Here is a 20,470-nt window from a genome sequence, read left to right on the forward strand (position 1 = left end):
GATGGGCTTGGCTCATTGTACATTATTAGTTTGTTTTTTTCTTAGATTGATGAATCTTTTACAGTAGAAACTTTATCTTTCCTAGAAAATAACCTCCATAGCCCATGTGATGATAAATACTGTTAACTGCCTGGGCTAGGTGAACTGAATTAACTCAATAAAAAAATGTCACCCAATTCCCTTCTTTACTCAATAGATATTGAAAGGAATAACAAAATTCTCCTAAGATCCTTGAAATGTTTATGAACACATGTAACTTATTGCTAACTAATAGAGTTTATTAGATTCTCAATAAGCTTTCAGTGCACACAGCAATAAGACCATACATAACCAGTCACACTGGCCTACTGTTTACTGGTAATTAAGTGCACACTGGGGATATGTTGACAAGATGTGCTCAATGTTTGAATATTTTTAAATCAAGGAGAAATAAACCTGCAAGTAAATCACATATAAACAGATACTATTTCATTTTTGATCTGATTTTTTAATTTTTAAATAATTCTATATTGATGAAACAGTTTCACAAAATTCTGGCAAATATCAAAATTGTTATTTGTGACTCAAGAGCAGACCAAGAATATCAGAAATGACTAGGGAAACTATAATTTTAAAAAATCAACTTGGAAGAAGAGGGGCAAATGCAAAGAGGTGTAATAGGTATTTCAGACCAGATTAAACCAGGGTATGGAAGCAGGACTCCATTTTCACTTCGGTTGGCAACAGCACTGATATCTGTTCCCTGCTTTATGGAAAAATGAAACAATGGGTCTGTTATCCTATATGCCATTACTACCTCATTACTGATTATTGTTGCAAACTAAATTTATATTTTAAAAGATTGCCAATTTTTCTTTGTGTTTTTGGTGTGTGTGAGGGGGAAGGTGACTGTAGGGATACAGGATGAAGGAGGGAGTTAGGGAGGAGGAAGAGCAGTATGGAAGAAAAAAGAATTTACTAGAATTTTATTCACAACTTATAAAAAAATGGGATCATCAACTGGTGTTTGGATTTTTTTTCGTAGATACTTTTATGGTGAAAAGGATTGAAATCAGTTTTTAAATTTGAATTTTTCCCAGACCGCTATTCTTGCAAAGATGAAAAATTTAAAGTGAAGCAAATTGTTTTAGTTGATTGCCCTTGTGAAGTCAGGAAAATGATTTTTGAGACATGTTTTGTTTGTTTTCATGTAAGATGGTATGATCACACTACTTTTGGTGACCTTCTTCCTCAATTCTCCAGGCAGAAATGCATTCGTTACACAGTTAGACTCTTGGGCTGCATTCTCCCCAGTCCTGGAGAAACCCGTCACCACGTTCTTATTGAGTGCTCACAGAGGGCATGGCTCAGTGACTAGGCATGCATATTTGCATTTGTTGTTGACAACTGTCAGCTTCAACATCCCTCTCCTCACAACTCTGTCTAAATGGGGTTTGTAATCCTTCTTCCCACTCACTCTCTTCACTCCCTGGGGCAGGAATGTTGGCTCCTGTTCTCTGTCACCTGTCAGAATCCATCCTCCTGTCACTGGCTTATATGGACAAGTCAGCCCACTGTCACGTGACCCCCCCCGCTGCTAAAAACAGCTCAGGCACCCCCTCTGAACCTGGGCCTGAAACAATGTCTTCCATCGAAAAAACCGTAAAGGACACTTGATCACCCAATCCTTGGAATTATTTCCAGGAAACACTTGCAGAAACCATTCGGAGCACCCTTTCCCTGGCAGTGCACACGGGGACGGCCAGGAGATGAGCACATCTTTGAATTATAAGTCTTTTTCCAAAGAGCAGCAGACCATGGATAACTTGGAGAAGCAACTCATCTGTCCTATCTGCTTAGAGATGTTCACGAAACCCGTGGTCATTCTCCCCTGTCAGCATAACCTGTGTAGGAAATGTGCCAGTGATATTTTCCAGGTAGGTTTGTTTGGAATTTAGGGGGTAAAAAAGAGTCTCTCTTCTTGGAATCAAGTCCTTAACTTGTAGGTGAATTCTTTCAGAAAACTTTATAAGGCTACATTCGTTTTTAAGAAAACCATTTTTTTAAATGATTTGCTTTGTGCTTTGCTGTCTGCCTCCTCCTTACTCCTCCTTACTCCCAAATCTAGTTTTAACTTAAATACTAAGAATCCTATTTGTTTAAAAAAAAAACAGAACAAAACCTTCAAAACAAAACCTTGAATCTGCTTCAAAATTGTAAATGAATTGCTTCCTAAGACATTAATGTTAGAGTTTCTGGCTAGAGCTTTTGGTAATAAAAATGCTGGATGGAAAAGTGCCTCATGCTGAAAATGGTACATGGCGGTTGACTGTGGATAAAGTGCTGGGCCTGTATTTTAGGACCACTTGCTGCTAAAGCCCTAAGGGATTATCTTATGGCCAGCTTAAAGTAGAAGTTGACCTTGTTTGTAGTAACAGAGTGAAAAGAAGTCTCAGAAAAGCTACCTGTGGCATGACTTAATTCCTCTTTTCTTGCTTGGCAAGAACAGGCCTCTAACCCGTATTTGCCCACAAGAGGAGGCACCACTGTGGCATCAGGGGGCCGGTTTCGCTGCCCATCCTGTAGACACGAAGTGGTTCTGGACAGACATGGGATATATGGCCTTCAGAGGAACCTGCTGGTGGAAAATATCATTGACATCTATAAGCAGGAGTCCACCAGGTACTGTCCCTTCATGTGTCACACCCATCTGAAGCTTGGTTTTGTGTATTTGTTTGTTTGTTCTAACAGATCAATCTATCCAATGCTCGTTTGCCAATCACAGACATTGTCTTATAGGAAAATGTTTTTCCAAGTGAGTCCTTACCGGTGTGAGAATCACTCATGGAAAGAGAAGGGAGCTGGTGCCCAAGACTTTGCATCAATTTAAGAATGAAGTAATTCATTAACACTAATCTGTTCAGTAATACTGAGAGAGGCATAATGCGGCCTACCCCTCTCAGCCCTGTATTACGCATATTTTAGACATTTCTGCACTTCACAGGTCCTTCGTAGCTCCCAATTCTACATAGCAGAAAATTCACAGTACAAAACTTTAAGGAGAACTAACAGAAATGGCATTTTCCAAAATAGTCCGGTTCCTAGTTTAGACAACAGTCTCTCCTTAAAATTGTCTAGATGATCATAATAAAAAACAAATTTCTCTAACATAGTTAATCATTGTATGGACTCTGGGAAGTTACAAAGCAATGCATAGTCCTGCCCTTCAGCAACTTAAAGTTTAGTGACATGGGTGGGTGGGGGGAAGAAGATGGCATTTGGGTTATGTTTCTCTACTCTCTAGATTGTATTTGCTGCATACTCTCAGCATTCACCTGTTGGATTGATACTCAGTATATGCATCCATTCATTAAAAAAAAAAAAAAAAAAAAAAAAAAAAAAGGCTTCTTCCTCATCTAATCACATTGGCTATAGAGTTCCTTTCCTAGAGACAACACCGTAGTAGTTCATTCCTAGAAGGCATGGTGTGAAGAGCCCTTTTTCAATTGTACACAGGTCAGTCCAGTCCACAAAGCCTGATAGCAATATTGAGACCATCTGGAAATGAACTCATTGTGATTCTTATTAGGACACATGTATTTATGGAACATCTGCAGGGCTTTAAGAGCCTAGCACTCTTAGAAGGAAAGCTGTTCCATAAATCTAACATATAATTATTATAATCATTATGGCTATTAGTTTCTGCTTAAGATTCAAACTAAATTAGATAGTGCCAGGATCTAGATGGAAGTGGGGGAAGAAGAGTAATTACCGATGACATATTACAGAGATACAGAGTCAGCTATTTCCTTTGCTTCCAAAGTGTCTGCAGAAGAAGGAAAATACTGTTGTTGCTGCTGTTGCTTCACAGATCTGATTTCATTGTTTTACATTACTTTAAAATGCGAATACACACACTGTCTCAAAAAAAAGTCAACTAATAACCAACCAATTATTAAGGGTGTTGATACAAGAACTGATTTAGTGCCTAGTACAGTGTCTTGCATAGAATAGTTGCTTCATAAGTGCCAGCTAATTAAGCAACACCAAAAAGCTTCTTACATGTTCTATTTATTGCAATAATTTCCTTTTGCTACTTGCTACAGTGAGAGCTTGAAACATGGGAAATAATAACAATGTTATGAAATCCAGAGAAGAAAGATGTTAAAACTTGTAGCATTAGCAAAACCAAAAGACATGTCCTTACTTCAACTATAAAGTCTACATGTGCATCTGCCAAAAAAGTGCCCAGGTGCACAAACGGTATAAAGGTAATGAACCAAATTTCCAACAATGAAGCTTATAGCTGGGTGGACCAGTGGTGTTTTTCTGATTATCAAGTTCTTCTTACACTGTTATTTCTTGAACTTGAGACTTGCCTTGGGACATTTTTACTTGGTAGTAAAATCACAAGTTGCACAGAGGGCCCAGGTACATGTTTGGGCATACACCCAGGTGTTCCCTGGAGGCTGGCAGCCTTGCCAGCCCAGAACCCTGAGCCTCAGAGAACATTAGGCAACCTTAGAATAACCTTGGATATTCAGAGTGAGGGGCACCCATCTCTGGCTCACAGTCATTGGTGTGGGGGCAGAAAGGAGAGGGGCTGGTCAACTCTGACCTCCCACAGAAAGACCAGACATCGTAGATCTCAACAAAACCTGGCCTTATCTAGAATAACTGCCTGGTGCTGAACTAGCCACAGTTTGGAGAGGTGGACACGAGAAGGAATTTATTTCATTAATAGTAATCACAAAAATCATAATTAACTTTATAATAAGTAAAACTAATATGTGCCAACCACTGTTCAGGGTGCTTTACACATGAATCACATGTAATTCTTTAATCTGCACAACAATCCTGTGAGATTGTGATTATTATCATTACCTTATTAAAAACTTTGAATATTCTACTCAAACTAACTCATATACATAATTTAAACATTCAAATAGTACTAGGACACCTCTAATGAGGCCCACGCTCCCACCCCACTCTCCACCCCCCAGTCTCACTCCCCAGAGCCAACCACTTTTAATTGTTTTAGCTGTTTTTCTGTTCTTTATCACCCGGTGACATCTGTATACTACAGATCTGTGTACTCCTATTTCTGATTTTTCAATTTAGACATTCTCTATGGACTTTTCACTGCAGAAAGTCAGGACAGTGCCCTCACGTCGTTGGGCTTCACCTACTTTTTTCCTCTTCCCTGGGTTGAATCCTTATTGCCTAGAGCCTACGTCTTTCTCTTTGTTGGTTTATTCTACTGTTTTACATGGAGCGAATCCTCAAGCAATCTTCCGAAATATGCAAGAAAGTGCCCCGCTTTTTAGCCTCCCCCCACACTCCTGCCTTCGAAATACCTGGCTGCCGCAGTTGCAGAGCCTTTCTGGGGTCCCTCAGCTCAAGTCAGCTTGCTACTCTCAGCCTTCTCCCCCGCAGGCGCTTGGCAGAAAGAAGAGTCACTTCCTTTCATCCAGAAGTTCTCAATTTCCCACATGTGGTCGACATCCCTTATCTGCTGTCATGTTGCTCATTTTTTGTCCTTCTTGACTTATATTAGAATGCGATTTTTAAAATTTCCCCACTCTCATTTTAGTGGGATTTCCACAGGAAACACAAATAAAAAAGGCACATGTTCATTCTGCTGTATTTAATTAGAAGACCCTCAGGCCAATTTTCAGATATGAATAAAAGCTGAGCCTCAAAGAGGTTAAGTAACTTGCCTGAGGTCACACAACCACCACATGGAGAAGCTCAGCTGGAATTAAGCTTTGAGATAAGTTTGACTTCAAAGGTACCACCTGTAATGCCTCACCAAGACCAGATGCCTACCCTTCAGGATTCACCAGGATGGTTCCAGGAACCTGAGACCAGAGACAGCAGGCTACAGACTCCTGGAGACTAGGCAGCACTGAGTGGCTAGGGGCCACTGCCAGCATCTGAAGCTGAGTCCTGAGCCACAACTGTGAGCTCAGCTACCCTCACCTCATGAAAGCGCATTTACATCTTTATTCTACATGCCTGTTTGACCCAAGTCTGTTATATGTTTTAAGTTGTCTAAAGGTCTCTATTATACACCCGCTTTTAAGTGGGGATGACTCTGGGCCTGTGTAACCACCTAAACAAGAAAAACCTAATAAGGAATAAGGGACATAGTTCTCAGTCTGTATTGCATTATGGAAAAATAATCACAACCAAAAACTAAGCATACAGCCTTATGGCTGTTGCCACATTTCCAAAGTGTTTGCACGTACTGTATATATATACACATATATATATTTTATACATACATAATATGTACTCACAGACCTGAGCTCTGGTTCAGCTGCTGACATCAGAACAGCACACGGATGCAAGCTGCCCTCAGGAAATGCTTCAGGGAAGTGAGCCACAGAAGCATCACCTGTGCCATTTTCCAGTACATATACTCCAGATACATGCTTGACATTTATTATTATGAGGTGGAGATATATGGGACAGAAGGTATAGGAGGTGGAGAAGCCTTTGAACAAGCGAAGAGCAAACCACTTCTAGTCTCTAGAGAACCTCCAAAGGGCTTTGTCATTTATAAATGGAGTCTTCAGAATGTTGTCTGGTTTCTTTGCCACTCATGAGTGCCAAGTGACCCTGGTTTTCCCCCATATTTCACATGCTTTCCCCAGATGAATTAAAGTACAAGGAATACTGTCCATTCATCTGGCAAAGTCTCTTTCATTTCTCATTCATTCAACAAATATTTACTGAGTACCACTCTATGCCAGGCATTGTTCTGGGCACCAGGGATCCAGCAAAAAAACCAAGACAAACCTGCCCTCATGGAACTCACATATTTGTGGAGGAAACAGATAGACCTGGGAAGGAAGATACATTTCTTGGTTGCAGAGTTTACTTTTCTCAATTGACTTCCAAGGATATGGCAGAATTTCAAGTTAGGAAGCCACAGATTTCATGGAAACCATATTGTTACGCGACCAGGTGAAAATTCTTTTCACAAAAATCTCAAAGCTGGAAGCCCATACAATTTCTTCACCAGACCCAGGTCTTACCCCCACAGCCCAGTCTCCTTGACTTGACTCCTACCTAGTGATTTGTAGATATAAATCAGTATATTTTCTGCCTTTCTCTGAGTTCTGGGGCTGCAGGTATGTGGTACCACACATCAGTATCAATGGTTTACAAACCATTTTATTCATGTCTCACACTAGAAGTACATTTTACATTGTGATCCAATGACCATTACATACATGGATGGATATAGATATATAGACATGAAATATATACTTTTTGTTTCCAGTGCACTTAGATACATGTACATACATATGCATGTAAAACATACACATGCGTCTATGTACAGCAGAAACAAAAGTTTCAGGTATCATTACTTATTCTTACTAGGTGTAGCCCATGTATTTACTGTCTATTTTAGTTTGATTTTAACAATGCTGGTCATGACCTCTAAATTGATTTCATGGCCCATAATAATCAATTTCACAGCCCATAAATACCTGCGGTTTTTTAAAAGTGGATCTTGATAACAACAGAAAAATTCAGTCCCAATCTTTTAAATAACGATGCTTATAAATATGTGTTTGGGAATATGAAGAAACGTTTTGCATTTGTATTTACATTTTTCAGGTACCTCTGAAAACTATTAACAACCTTGGTCTTTAGATAGGATGTATAAGAATTCCAGGTTTTTGTGAGGCAGGCTACACCCACATCTCTCACCATGTTCTCCAGCGGGGGCCTAGAGCACTACAATTTGACATAATTTTGATCTTTATCATCACACATAAATCACACTGATCATTAGGAGAATATACAGGGCCCCACCACACACTGTGAACTTGGGCCGTTCCAGGTGATTGCACAGCAAGTTATTCTTAAATAGTAATGACTTGTCACTCCCCTTTCATGCTTTCAATTCCTCTTCGCTTGGTCATCGTCTCACTAACACATACAAACCCAATGCTCCATTATTACCTGTTGCAGTTCCGAAAAGTTTTGGCTGGTGCTGAACTACTGGGAAAACTAAAACCTGGGGATTATCTGTGAGGTCCTTACTTCCAAGGTTACCACCATGTCCCAGAACAGCATTTTGCATTTTTCTTATTGCTTAAAGTACTGTTCACAGTCACTGAGCACACAGTACCCACTCTTAGTCCCTGCCAAGTCCTCAATCGAGAAATTATTTACATTTAATTTTCTTAATGGCAGGAAGAGACCCAAACAAATTAATGAAGCACACATGGACATATTCCTTCTTACACAGAACTATTTCCATCAGTGCCTAGACTAATAATCAGAGATTTGGACTCCTCCAGCCCACCTCTATCTTCCTTTTGGTGGGAGAAGTGTTTGCTGGAGGTTGTAGAGTTGGGACCTAGTGCTTCTGCAAAGCCAGTGTAAACTTGAGATTTAGCTTATCAGCAAATACTCCTTCTTTACCCATAATTGGAAAGTATCTCAAGAGACTTGTAAGTGTGTGCAGACAGTGCTGGAGCACACTCCTAACAATTTTCAGGAATTTTACTAGCTGTGTTTTAAACCGTCAATAAGTTTAAATCAGCCATGATGGGAACCCTCACCACAGAAATTGTCAAACACTACAGATCAGAGTGTCCATGTCCTATCCCCTACTCCAGGCTGGTCGTTAGATATCTATCAGCACACCACTGCTAAGCCCAAAGGGCAACTGAATTTGGAGGTTTCCGAGGACAAGAACAGGACCTTGGAAGTTTTCTGGAATAGCAATACTAATCCCACCCCCCCACCCCCCACCAACTCTGCTTTGCTGCAATGGGAGCTGACACATTTATCTGCCCACCTCCTCCCAGACCAGAAAAGAAGTCTGACCAGCCCATGTGTGAGGAGCACGAAGAGGAACGCATCAACATCTACTGTCTGAACTGTGAAGTGCCCACCTGCTCTCTGTGCAAGGTCTTTGGGGCACACAAGGATTGCCAGGTGGCTCCCCTAACTCACGTGTTCCAGAGGCAGAAGGTAACAGAGCCTCTCTTCCTCTTCTCCAGCCCCTTCCGAATTTCTGTGTGATTGGCTCTCTTTGCTGAAGGGGACTGCCCAAGCCACGTAGCCCTGAGGCCTGGCGGCTCAGAGCGTGAGGTGGTGTAGTGCTGGTGCAAACATGGCCACACACTAGATCCCCAAGAGAGTAAGGGGACTGCTAGCGAGGGAAGGGGTGCCGAGGCTCAGGAAGGTGCACAGAGGGCAAGGGTCGCTTGTTATTTGTGCATCTGGGAGGTTGCTGAAGACAAGCAATGTGTTGGGACCTGGTCAGAGCTGTTTGAAGTTTAGACTATAGATAACAAAAGGATTAACTTTTCACTCCAGTCACAGTGAATTTTTCTTCATTCACTAAAAAAAGCTACTGTTTCCTGCACCCTTCCCAGGCCTTTACTCCCCCAACTCCTACTGTATTAGCCTTCAAGTCCAGGTTAAACTGGCTTCCTAGGCTTTCAACCTAGGCCACTTGCTAAAAGGACTCCTCTCAGTTTGACACATGTCCCCACCCCCCGCCAGGGCGTCAGCCTCCTCACCCTGACCAACCACAGCATGTCCCCAGCTTATCACTAACCTGCCAACCCAGTTTCATCCATTGGCAAGTAGCAACTTGCCCATTTGATGCAAATAAACGTGCAGTTGTGTGCTCAAATAGATGCAGCCACTCCCCACACCTAGAATTTGAGGAGCTCCATATCTTAGCTCCTTTCTATGAAGAATCACAGGTCCCACATTTGGTAGATATTTTACTGTGAGGGTCAGAGTTGGAATCAAATGTGAAAGCCAAACTTTTGGGCAATACCAGTCATGACCAGTGAGTGATAACTGCCAAAAAAGCAGAATTTAGCAAGACATCTGTAACATTTATTTATTTTTCAATCCATTTGTGGTTTATTTCCCCTTATCCTTCCACACCCATCCATCCCCCTCAAGTCATGGCATGTTAGAACCGAATGGTACTTGTTTCACACGATTTCCCTCAGAGCCCTAGGAACTCACGTGGGATGGACAGGACAGACTGGCAGGACTTCTACCCCACTCCTGTTTGGACAGAGCAGCTTCACTCTTATCTACTGGGATTCCACATTAGCTTCCTTTTTCTGAAGAAAGGGTTCTGAAGCTTTACAATGTTTTACAACCACTGTTCTGGTCCAACCTTCTCACTTTATATCCAAGAAATTTAGGGTCCACATCGATTACATGTTTGGCCAACATCATAAACAAGTTAAAGGCAGAGTTGGATCAAGCAGGTAGGTCTCCAAATTCCCCATTCAGTGCTCCCTGATAGCCAGTCTTGGAAAGCGGAGAGGAATTTCAAGTTGAAAACCCTCCCCTAGAACCAGTCAAATGCTAGAGTTTCAAGTTTGTAATAACTTAGTCTAGTACATATGTATTTGCACACCTAGCACATAGAAGGTGCGTGTTAGTTGAGTCAGTTGAATAAATGAATATTTACTATTCTCATTTCCCTAGTAAAATGGATCCTGAGCTACACTAGGAAAACAATTCATTTCGGGTCTCTGAAGTCACATATTGGACTCCACTGAATTTATAAACAATATTTATAATTACTTAGCTTGAATATGCTATTCTCTATAATCTATAATTCAGTGTTTATGATGTTATTAGCAAGGTCAGATCTCAGTCTCCGTTAAGAATTTGGTGAAAACTATGAAACTTCTTCCCAGACAAATACATTCATATACACATCTCGACAGAATTTTATTACAAGACCAGGAGGTTCACAGGCCTTATATGCCTGTTACTCCTATGGGGTTCAGTGGATGCTGGATTAGGAATCCATGAGGATAATACTACAATTTATCTACAATCAGGGCTGACTAGAAAACCCCTAAAACTTTGCATACCTCCTTTCTCTTCATTAGTCTGAGCTCAGTGATGGCATTGCTGTCCTTGTGGGAAGCAATGATCGAGTCCAGGGAGTAATCAGCCAGCTGGAGGACACCTGTAAAACTATTGAGGTAAGTCAAACAACTCCGGCTGAATATACACCAAGCCTGAACTCCTGGGGGGTTGTGGCTGCCTCAGTGCCACACAATCTTTCCTTATAGAATGACCGCCTTCCTCATATGTCTCTAAAACATTCTCCTCCTGGCTCAGGAAGAGAAGTTACCATGTGAGTCAACAAGGCAGATTTTACCACATCTACTGGGGTGGTTGTTACATTTGCTGTTTTTTGTTGGTCAATCCATTTTAAAAGATTAGTTAGAAGAAAAATCAATTACCAGTAATGAAAATAAGTGTTATCCACCATTATAGTACTATTTCTTTGTGGAAATCCAAATGTCTTAAGGAGTACTAGTTAGTGCTTTGGAAAATCATGTGCAGGTTTGAGCTGCATATCTGCACTCTGACAGCGGGGCCACAAAGGGGATAGCAGAAGGAGGAAGATGTATCTGTGGTTACAGAATGATTTAGTCATGGATTTCATTGAGACCAGAGCTCTGGCTCATTCATATCTGCCCTCTGCCTGGCCCAGTGCCTGGAACATAATAAACACTTGATACAAACTTGGTGAACAAATGCATAAATGGCTGGCTGTTTAGCTCACACTGAAGCTTGGCATATAAGAAATACTGTGAATCCACCCTTCCTCAAGATCAAGTATAAACTGTGTAATTGCTGAAGGCAAATAGCTGAAGCCTAAAGAGATTTAGCTATGTGGCAGATACCTTTTCAAGAACTGAAGATTCACAGACTAGTTAAGCCAGGCTGCACAGAGGGCAGGTGCAAGACAGCTGGGTTGAGTGCAGGTCTCTGGATCTGTAACCTGGAGCCATTTATTACTCCCTGCTTTAAGTTTTGGGGTTGTTGGTTTTTGTAGTTGGACCTCAGATGCAGTGTTGAGGCATTGTACTGCTCAGTCTGTAGCATATTGTCTGTATTGCTGTAGGCAAGGCCCCTCTTATCTACTTATTTCTTTTTATCTCCATATCCCAGTCCTGTTCTCTTCTCTGTACATAACCACTCTAACATGTTTGGTGTTCCGTTCACTTATACTCTTATAAAATGTTGATTATTTTATATGCACGTCTTTTACTTTTATAAATGGTAATGTGCTATATTTCTCGTTCTGCTTTTTTTAAATTATGTATTATGTTTTAAAGATCCCTTCTCATGTACATTCAATCCTTCATTTTTCTCCTCTGTAAAAATGGGGCATAGTACCCACCTTACAGAGTTACTGTGAAAAATTAAGCATAAGCAAAATGCTTAGCACAGTGCCTAGTATATGGTGAGTGCCTGATAAATACCCTGTTTTCATTATTTTATCATTAGAAAGGCAAATTCTATCAGAAGCCAAAGGCTGGTTCCTGGATAATCACTTCAAGACATTGGCCATAACCATCTCATTTTAGATTTCTACACCATTAAAATCAATGTCCTTTCTTCTCCATATCTATATTCCTGTAAAGATCATGATAAATCTGGGATCCATTTACAGAAGGGAAGTTTTCTTTTGGTGAAGAGCCCAAAGAGATTACAAAATGGACAATAGAAACTCTTATCTTTTCACTTATTTACAGTAAAGGCCAAATACAACTTAATCAGTAAACCATGAATCAGCACTCCAGTGTGGTGCCATGTTGAGTCTTGGGTGTATAAATAGGAGTGGGTTGCTTGTGGGTAAGTGAGGTAATCTCTATACTCATCTCTGGTCAAGCCTTCATCAGAGATCTCTGTCTGGGACACCAAGGCTGCAGAACACATACAGGAGAAAAGCTCTGGGGGTCACATTTGGCCTTGAGCAAAGAAATGCAAACAAACCGGGCTCCCTGTAGCCAGCATCGGGGGACACTGAGAGGGCGGGGAGAGATTTGACAACTGGTTTTCTTCCTGGAGGCCGGTCAGGGGCACAATAGGGAGCAGCTGTTTTTTCTTTCACTGTGAACAAGACAAGCAGGAACAGGTTTGAAATTAAGTCAGGAGAAGGGATTTAGTGCAGATATCAGGAGGAACTTCCAGGCAGTGAGGTTTAGGATTATTACTCCTATTATTACTGATAAAAGTATTCATCAAACATGACACACTTTTATAAGTACTTTCACAGGCTACTAGACAAATGTAATTGTTCCCTGTAGGGCTTTCAGATGAAGCTGTAAATTGGCAGGAGTCTTAAAAGTGTCCATCCCTTTTACCTATTTATTTCACTTCTGAGATTTTACTTTAAGGAAATAAAACAGTATAGAATGTATATATTCATAAATAACCCCTATATATATTTATATGGGGAAAAACTCCAGAAACCAAAAGGTTAGGAGTAATGAACAGTGGGACTACTGTCTTCCTTATATATTCCTATATTTCGCATTTTTGTAAAGAGACCTGGACATTTTTTTAATAGTAAAATAAATACAGAATGAATGTTGCTCAGAAAAGCACAGTTCTTTCCGATCAGTTTAGGTGGCTCATCTGCAGATGTAGGTATTGGCTCAGAGCCTCATGGAGGTCTCTGATTTTATGATCCCTATTTGATGCAAATATCCTCCATTTGAAGAGGACAGAGGACAGAGACACTGCCACAAATGGCCACATGGTGCACCTGTAATCACTAAAGTGCTCTCCCACAGAGCCTGGGCAAAACACCAGAGGCTCACTTTGTGAGCACTAGCCTGCAAAGCTGCATGTAGTGAAGCACACGAGGTTCTTGACTTAGAGTGAAATGATCCTACCTTGCAGAGCAGGTGAATTCTGTACCAGAGTTCAGGGTCACAGAGCAGAGCTCCTGTGTCTCCCATTCTCGCTGGGGTAGTTGTTTTCCTTCCTGACTTTGCTCACCACCTGCCTGGAAACATTTTCTGGGAAGCCATTGGTGGCTCCTGGCCAGGGGGTGGGGAGCTGTTGTTTAAAGAAGTCGCTCTTCTGATTGGTGAAGAACCCCTTAGGGATGGGAAATGGAGTAGTCCCTGGGTGGGCACTATCCTTCCCCAATTACCTTGCCTCTTCCCACATGGGGCCCAGACACCTGCCCTTTGGTAGGAGTGCCCATCCCTTGTACGTGTCTAATTTTGTCCTTGATCATGTAATGTCTTGCAGGGCTGGTCTGGTCAGGCACCTGGCCCAGGATCAGCCGTGGAGAGCTGCCGAGCTTAGGCTAAATCACACTGTGGACTCCTTGTTATCATTTAAAAATAACGTATGCTTTCCCTTTCTCCCTCTCTCTCTGCTGCTCCCCAGTTCATGCATGTGTGCTCGCTCACTCTCTCTCAAAATAAGTAACATTTTAAAAATTAAAATTAAAAGGGGCACTTGGGTGGTTCAGTCAGTTAAGTGTCCAACTCTTGATTTCGTCTCAGGTAATGATCTCCCAGTTTGTGGGAAGGAGCCCCGCATCCGGCTCAGTGCTGACTTTGCAGAGCCTGCTTGGGATTCTCACTCTCTGCCCCTCCCCTGCTCTCTCTCTCTCTCTCTCTCAAAACAAATAAATAAACATTAAAAAAAATTTTTTAAATAATGTATGCAATTGATATGAGTTTACAATGATTATGAGAGTGGCTTTGAAAAGGGCTGTAGTCATGAAAGGGCAATCTGAACTGTGTCAAAAGGAGGAGTGGCATTTTTTTTCTCTTTGCTGTGGATCTGACAGTGGGTGAAGGAGCCTTCAGCCTTTTTAGTACTCCTAGCTGAATGTCGCACAAGCTGAGATGTTCCCAGAGCTCTCGACTGCAGGTTGGAGGGCCTTCTAGGCTGTTCTATATAAGCCCAGCATGGTCTGGAGCTATACTTGCCTTTCCAGCCCAGGAAATGTTCTGGGATAGGCTAGGACTCAGAAAGAGGGCTGCTGGTTGGAGTGGACAAATGCACTGCCTTGGGAGCTCTCTGTTTCCAGAATACTGTGCTTGGCTTTCCTTCCTCATTGCTAAAAATCATAACCTCTGTCTCCGTCTTATAGTCTTTACAAAGGGCATTTATCCTATGTCACTAGATACCCAAGAGAGTAGGCTATTAATTCCGGTCCTCCTGAGGCTGACAGACAAGCAGGCCTAGAAATAATCCTGTTTTGTATGGATGCATGTCTAAAGGAAACAGCTACAAGTTGAATAATAACTATTTGATCTTGAGCATTTCCATTATCTTAAAAATGAGGACTTTAATAAGATCTGCCAATGATTCTTCAATGACAACAAACCTATTGTATTTCCAAAACAATAATTTTACCCAAATAGCTTTTAGGACACTGTCCATGAAGTTACAAATATGACGTATAAATATTGTAAGAATCACTTTAATAAGCATTCCAGAATTTTTAAGGCAACATTTCAAAGGCAATAGAACATATGCTTAAAAGAACAGGTTTCAGAGTTAGACTTTTAGCTGTCATTTAACTATATGACCTTGGGAAGTTACTTTAAGCCCTTTGTCCCTCAACTTCCTCACTGGTACACTGGGGTTAATACTGCATTCTTCACAGTGTTATTGAGATGACTAAATTGGGGTAAGAGGCACATGCCAGGGGCTTGATAAGTGTTACCTCATATTATTCTCATAGTCAGCTTGGAAAGACCACACTTATTGTAACAATGCTAATAATCATTTGAACCACTGGAGCATCTGGAGCATCTTTTAAGCAGTATCAGAGTAAGACCTTCAGGGTCCTGAGTAATTATGATGCAGAGCTAAGCAACCCCCTTCAGATGGAAAAACCGAACATGAATGGCAGGAGATATTAGCCCTATTATTTATCTAAGAGGCAAAATACTGGCAACCAAGGGAGGATGAGGCTCTTCTGGGAGACGAGTTGACTCTCTACTACGTATGGGAGCAAATTAAACAACTTCTCAGCTTGCCATGGGCTTGTGGCTTTCACTGAACCAGAGGACCCAAGTCAGTATGGCTCACTGGACTCTCTGCTTTAGAGAGTTTGCTCAAGGAGCTTTTAAATGATCTGGAGAAGAACCCCAGGAGTAAGTTTTAGAGATCCACTGATTAGAACATAATTGTTCTTCTAACATGAAGTGGGTGGCAACGTGATATGGTAGAAAACAGCATGAGTTTGGGAGTCTGGAGACCCATGGCTGCTGGGTAGAGTTGCTCTGCTGAGCACTGCACAAGGGGACCCCGCTGATGGGAAAGGAGCTGAACTCCAGTTCATGTGCCTGGAAGGAACACGTTATCCTCATTTGTCTGCCTCTTTTCTTGTATAGCCCGGTGGAGACCCACCTTTGGGTCTGGGTCTGGAGACCCAGACTCATCCTAGTCTGCACTCGTGGAACTTCTCCCAAGTGCTAGAAATTGGGGCTTTACCAGTAAATGTTGACTGATTTCCTCAGGAGAACCTTTCTACTTTAATACAGTTCTCTCTTTAGTAATATTAATCTGCTCCCCCCCCCTTCTTTTGGGGGTGGTGGGGAAAGGAAACCCTATTTGGCTTAATGAAGGGAATTCTAAAGTACTGTATTTCAAATGTAGCTGACTGAGCACTTCCAGACCCAGAGCTGCAGCCCCAAACGAGAGTGTGTGGATGAGTGCTGGAGGTATGCAGTGCGTATGTGAATGGGCTGGGTAGAGCCACAGTTGCTCAGTGACAAATGGTGGGCTAGGAGCTTATCTTCAGCTCTATTTTGGTCACAGAGGCATGTTCCTTACATGGTAAGAGCAGCGGTTACAATTGTCTTAGGTTTTCCTGTCATAGCCCTGGCACATTCCCAAGCTGGGACTGACATTGCAGGGTCCGGACATATAATTTATGTCTTAATACTGTAGATAACCACTCTGAAACTTGCCAGGAATGGGAAGAGGCATTTTAGAGCCTTAAGACACTGAAATATCCCCACATTTATCTGAAGTCATAGAGTCTTGGAACTGTAGTCAAAAGGGACCTTGGCAATCATCCAATCCCAACCCTTATTGTACAGATGAGAAAATCATCCTGAGATTAAATGGCTTCCCTAAGGTTGCACAGTTTTCTTTTGAGCACTAAACGAAGCAGAGTCTTGGAGTATCTACTTAAATATCTATTTTCTGGGAACATAGAAACTTTTGAGGACTGAATATCCCTAGATACAAATCATATGTCATTCATTCACTCAGTCATTCAGATCATATTTCTCAGGTGTGCATTATACACCATATTCTGCACACATAATACTGGAAAATAGTGATGAACTAAACAGAAAAGGTTCCTGCTCTCAGGAAGGTTTTATTCTAGTACAGGAGTTAGACAATAAAACAAATAAATAACAAGATCATCTCAGAGAGTAATAAGTGCCTGGGGAGAAGGTGAGCCACTGAAAATCTAGCCATTAAAAACAACAGGATGATGGTACTTTGCTTGTCTAACTATCTACTCTTTAGTATAAGATTGTCTATTGTTGATTTTTTTCCATGGAAAGCTCCTTTTTGCAACTGCATATCTTATATCTTATTACCATTAAAATATAAAGCAGGCTAAAAATTAGAACTTGTCAGTTTTAACATTTCTATGAAAGCAACAGCTAAACAATGGGCTTTAGATGAATATTAAAGATTACCTACTCACTTCGAAGGAAATGGCCAAATGATTACTTGATTTTTTTCTTTTTAGCCAAATATTATGACATTGGTTAGAAACAGATATTCTACCTGTCATCATTTTGCCTTTTTAATATGGGCAGCATAGTTTTCCCTTTATAAAATCACCCCTTTTTGGTATATTGCATCCATACTGGGTTCACCTTAGAGATGGGATGGATTTTATTTTCATTCAAGGATCACGGACAACTTTTATTTTGTTCTTCTAAGAAGCCAATACATATAACTGTCCTGGCAGACCCAGGAGGTAGGTCATGTTGCAGCTGGAGGCTGTGCATTAGAATATGCTTGGAGGCCAATGCCTAGGGCATTCATGATGGAAGTTACTTCAGTTGCTAAACACACTCACCCAGGTATGCATGCATGCACATGTGCATGTGTACACACACACACACACACACAGGACATAGGAACCACAGATATCAAAAGGAAGAAAATGGAGAATATTTGAAAACATAAACTTGAAAGTTTAAAAAGTATGTATCTTGATTCAATTACTATCCAGAGACGTTGGGGGAGGGAGAAGGTACAGAGCCAAGAATTTTTACTGAAGACTTTTTTTTAACCCAGCCTTTTTACTGAAATAAGTAAAATAGAACATTAAAAGCAAAAAGAAATCTTTGAGGTGAGGAAGTTTTTGTGGAGAAGAGATAAAGACGGTTGCTATCACGCTTTTGCAGGTAACAGTCATCCTTTAAAGTGTGCTACCTGCAGACATTTTGATAATGCAGAAGTCCACATTTTTCCCATTCCATTTTTCAGGTTACTGGAAAGTCACTGTTGAAAGCATTTCAGGTCCACATTTACAAAGGCACAGTAGGTACTGAAATTCAGAGTAATCACTCACTAGTGAGCTGGCCTCTAAGAGCATATTTTTCTTTCATAGCATATACTTGTTCCCTAATTACCTCGGAGGGGGGAGTTGATAAGCTGAGGCGTTTGTTGTTAACTGACCTTCACAGCATTTTGAAGGTCTTGTAGTCCAGAAAGATGGAAGGGTGCCCACCTTAGTCTTCATGTATTGCTTCTACCTCAGAGAGAATAAAAAAAATAGAAGAATTTTAATTTCAGGGAATTATTTCTCATTTCAATCTGACATTAGGTTAACCTGAACATCTGAAGTTCACTTCTAAAAGTCTGTAAGTACTAGTTTCATAATTCCAAGAAAGAAGCATACTTTCTCTATTTCAGAAACCGATTTGTCTGACTCTTAGCATATTTTGCACAGAATTATACTAAAGGCACATTAATAAAGAAAAAAAAGAAGTTAAGGTTTTTTTTAAATTAGAGATTAGAAAATATAATAATTTTTCTACCCTTCTTATGAACACTGGAAAACTACGGCAGGTTTTCAGATCTTCTAATGCCTGGTACATAGTAATTAGTGAATTTTGCTGAAAGAATGAGCTAATGAATATAATTCTGAAACAATTGGAGTTTTCTCATCTTTAAAAACCTACTTACTACAGAGTAGATTTGTTAAAAGACATATATTCAGTTCACAGTACTTCACATAAAATTTTTTTCAAGTTACTTTCAAGTATTTCACAGCAAGGTGTGGTAGGAGTAACAATGACCCAGGAGTTCAAAGTCTTTGGCTATAGGCCAGGAACTAACAATAAATGGCAGAATGCCTTGAGAAAGTGATTTAACTCTGCTGGGTTTCAGTTTCCACATGAGTGAAATGATTGGTTTGGAGCAGGTTACTTCTGATATTCCATGCAGCTTCAAAGTTCCACAATTAAATAATTCAAATCAAGGAAAATCGGCTTCAGCACTTCTTTGTTTGAGAGACCTGGGAAGTATGGATCCCCCTACTTCTCTGCCAAGTTGACCCCTCCCTCAAATCAAGGAAAATTGGATCTAAATTTAATAAGCACTGATATAGTACCTATAATATGTCATGTAATATTATAAGTGCTTTATACAGTATGTAGTCATATAATAATAATAATAATAATAATAATAATAATCAAGCATATGCCATGCATAGGATACAATTTCCTATACTGTAAATAAGTAAATAATAGATGCTATTAAAATGATAGATTCAATATAGTACAAATCAATAGAAAACCAGAATGTAAATAAAATAATACTTGGAATTGAAAATAATGTATAAATAAAGTGGCTATTTCACTTAAACCACTAAATCAAACACTAGCCATGACACATGACATCAGTTTCATAAATAATTTGGCTTAGAAGAAAACGTTTGAGAAACAAAGACATTGTACCAGTATCACATCTTAATACTCAGTATATATGTTTCAAGTGCACAATTCATAAGCTAGAAACCATCATATGTTTGCAGTAAACAGTAGAGTTTCTGAATGTCAAAGAGACATATTTCAGGAATGCAGTGGGCTCAAGTTTGCCTGTAAGCTTAGAACAGAAAGCAGTCCAGTGAAAGAAAGTTTGATTGGGAAGCTACTAACTGGCTTCAGTTCTGAGGCCTCGTAATAGTCCAGATCTCATGCTAAAGGGCTGGAAATAGACGCAAATTTGGCAAGCCCAGCAATTTCCATGTCTGGACATGCTGTATGGACCCTAGTACTATTACTTTGACAACTGCCAAGGCGCTCCATGGATTTTCATCCCCTTCTCCAACCTCCGCTGTTCCTGCTCTTCCTTTAGTCAGGCATTACTTCCACTAGGAAGCTTTTCCTGAGCCACCCACCCACCCCAGCTCCCTTTGAATGGCCCCCATCCACATACTTCTTTATAAAACCTGGTATAAAAGTCTAAGATATTTAAATTATTCAGCATACTAGGTTATTATTGTATTATTGGCCCATAGTCTTTCTCATTCAGTGAACCTGAGCTCCTTAAGAACAGGAATTATGCTTTAGTTCATTGTTGGGTCCCCAGAACCTTGCATAGTGCTTGACACAAATGACATGCTTAACAACCGATTGCTAAATGAATGAATGGATGCGGG

The 20,470-nt window shown here is 40.6% G+C and overlaps 1 protein-coding gene across 7 annotated transcripts in view; it reads left to right on the forward strand.

Annotated features, from left to right (window-relative positions):
* The first annotated feature begins 1,572 nt into the window (after nt 1–1,572).
* TRIM55 (tripartite motif containing 55) overlaps nt 1,573–20,470 on the forward strand; it is a 43,520-nt gene continuing 24,622 nt past the window's right edge. For 5 of the 7 annotated variants that reach the window (XM_019439445.2, XM_019439449.2, XM_019439448.2 and 2 more), the window contains exons 1-4: nt 1,574–1,916; nt 2,489–2,661; nt 8,814–8,979; nt 10,884–10,979. In XM_019439445.2, the coding sequence (XP_019294990.2) occupies nt 1,749–1,916; nt 2,489–2,661; nt 8,814–8,979; nt 10,884–10,979 (603 nt within the window). In that variant the 5' untranslated portion in view covers nt 1,574–1,748. Of the gene's footprint in view, nt 1,917–2,488; nt 2,662–8,813; nt 8,980–10,883; nt 10,980–20,470 lie in introns of all 7 variants that reach the window. The other 2 variants (XM_019439446.2, XM_019439444.2) reach the window with 1 other exon arrangement.

The sequence above is a fragment of the Panthera pardus genome, unplaced genomic scaffold (assembly GCF_024362965.1).
Source record: "Panthera pardus isolate Hobbes unplaced genomic scaffold, ASM2436296v1 HiC_scaffold_7, whole genome shotgun sequence".
In the NCBI taxonomy this organism is placed as follows: domain Eukaryota; kingdom Metazoa; phylum Chordata; class Mammalia; order Carnivora; family Felidae; genus Panthera; species Panthera pardus.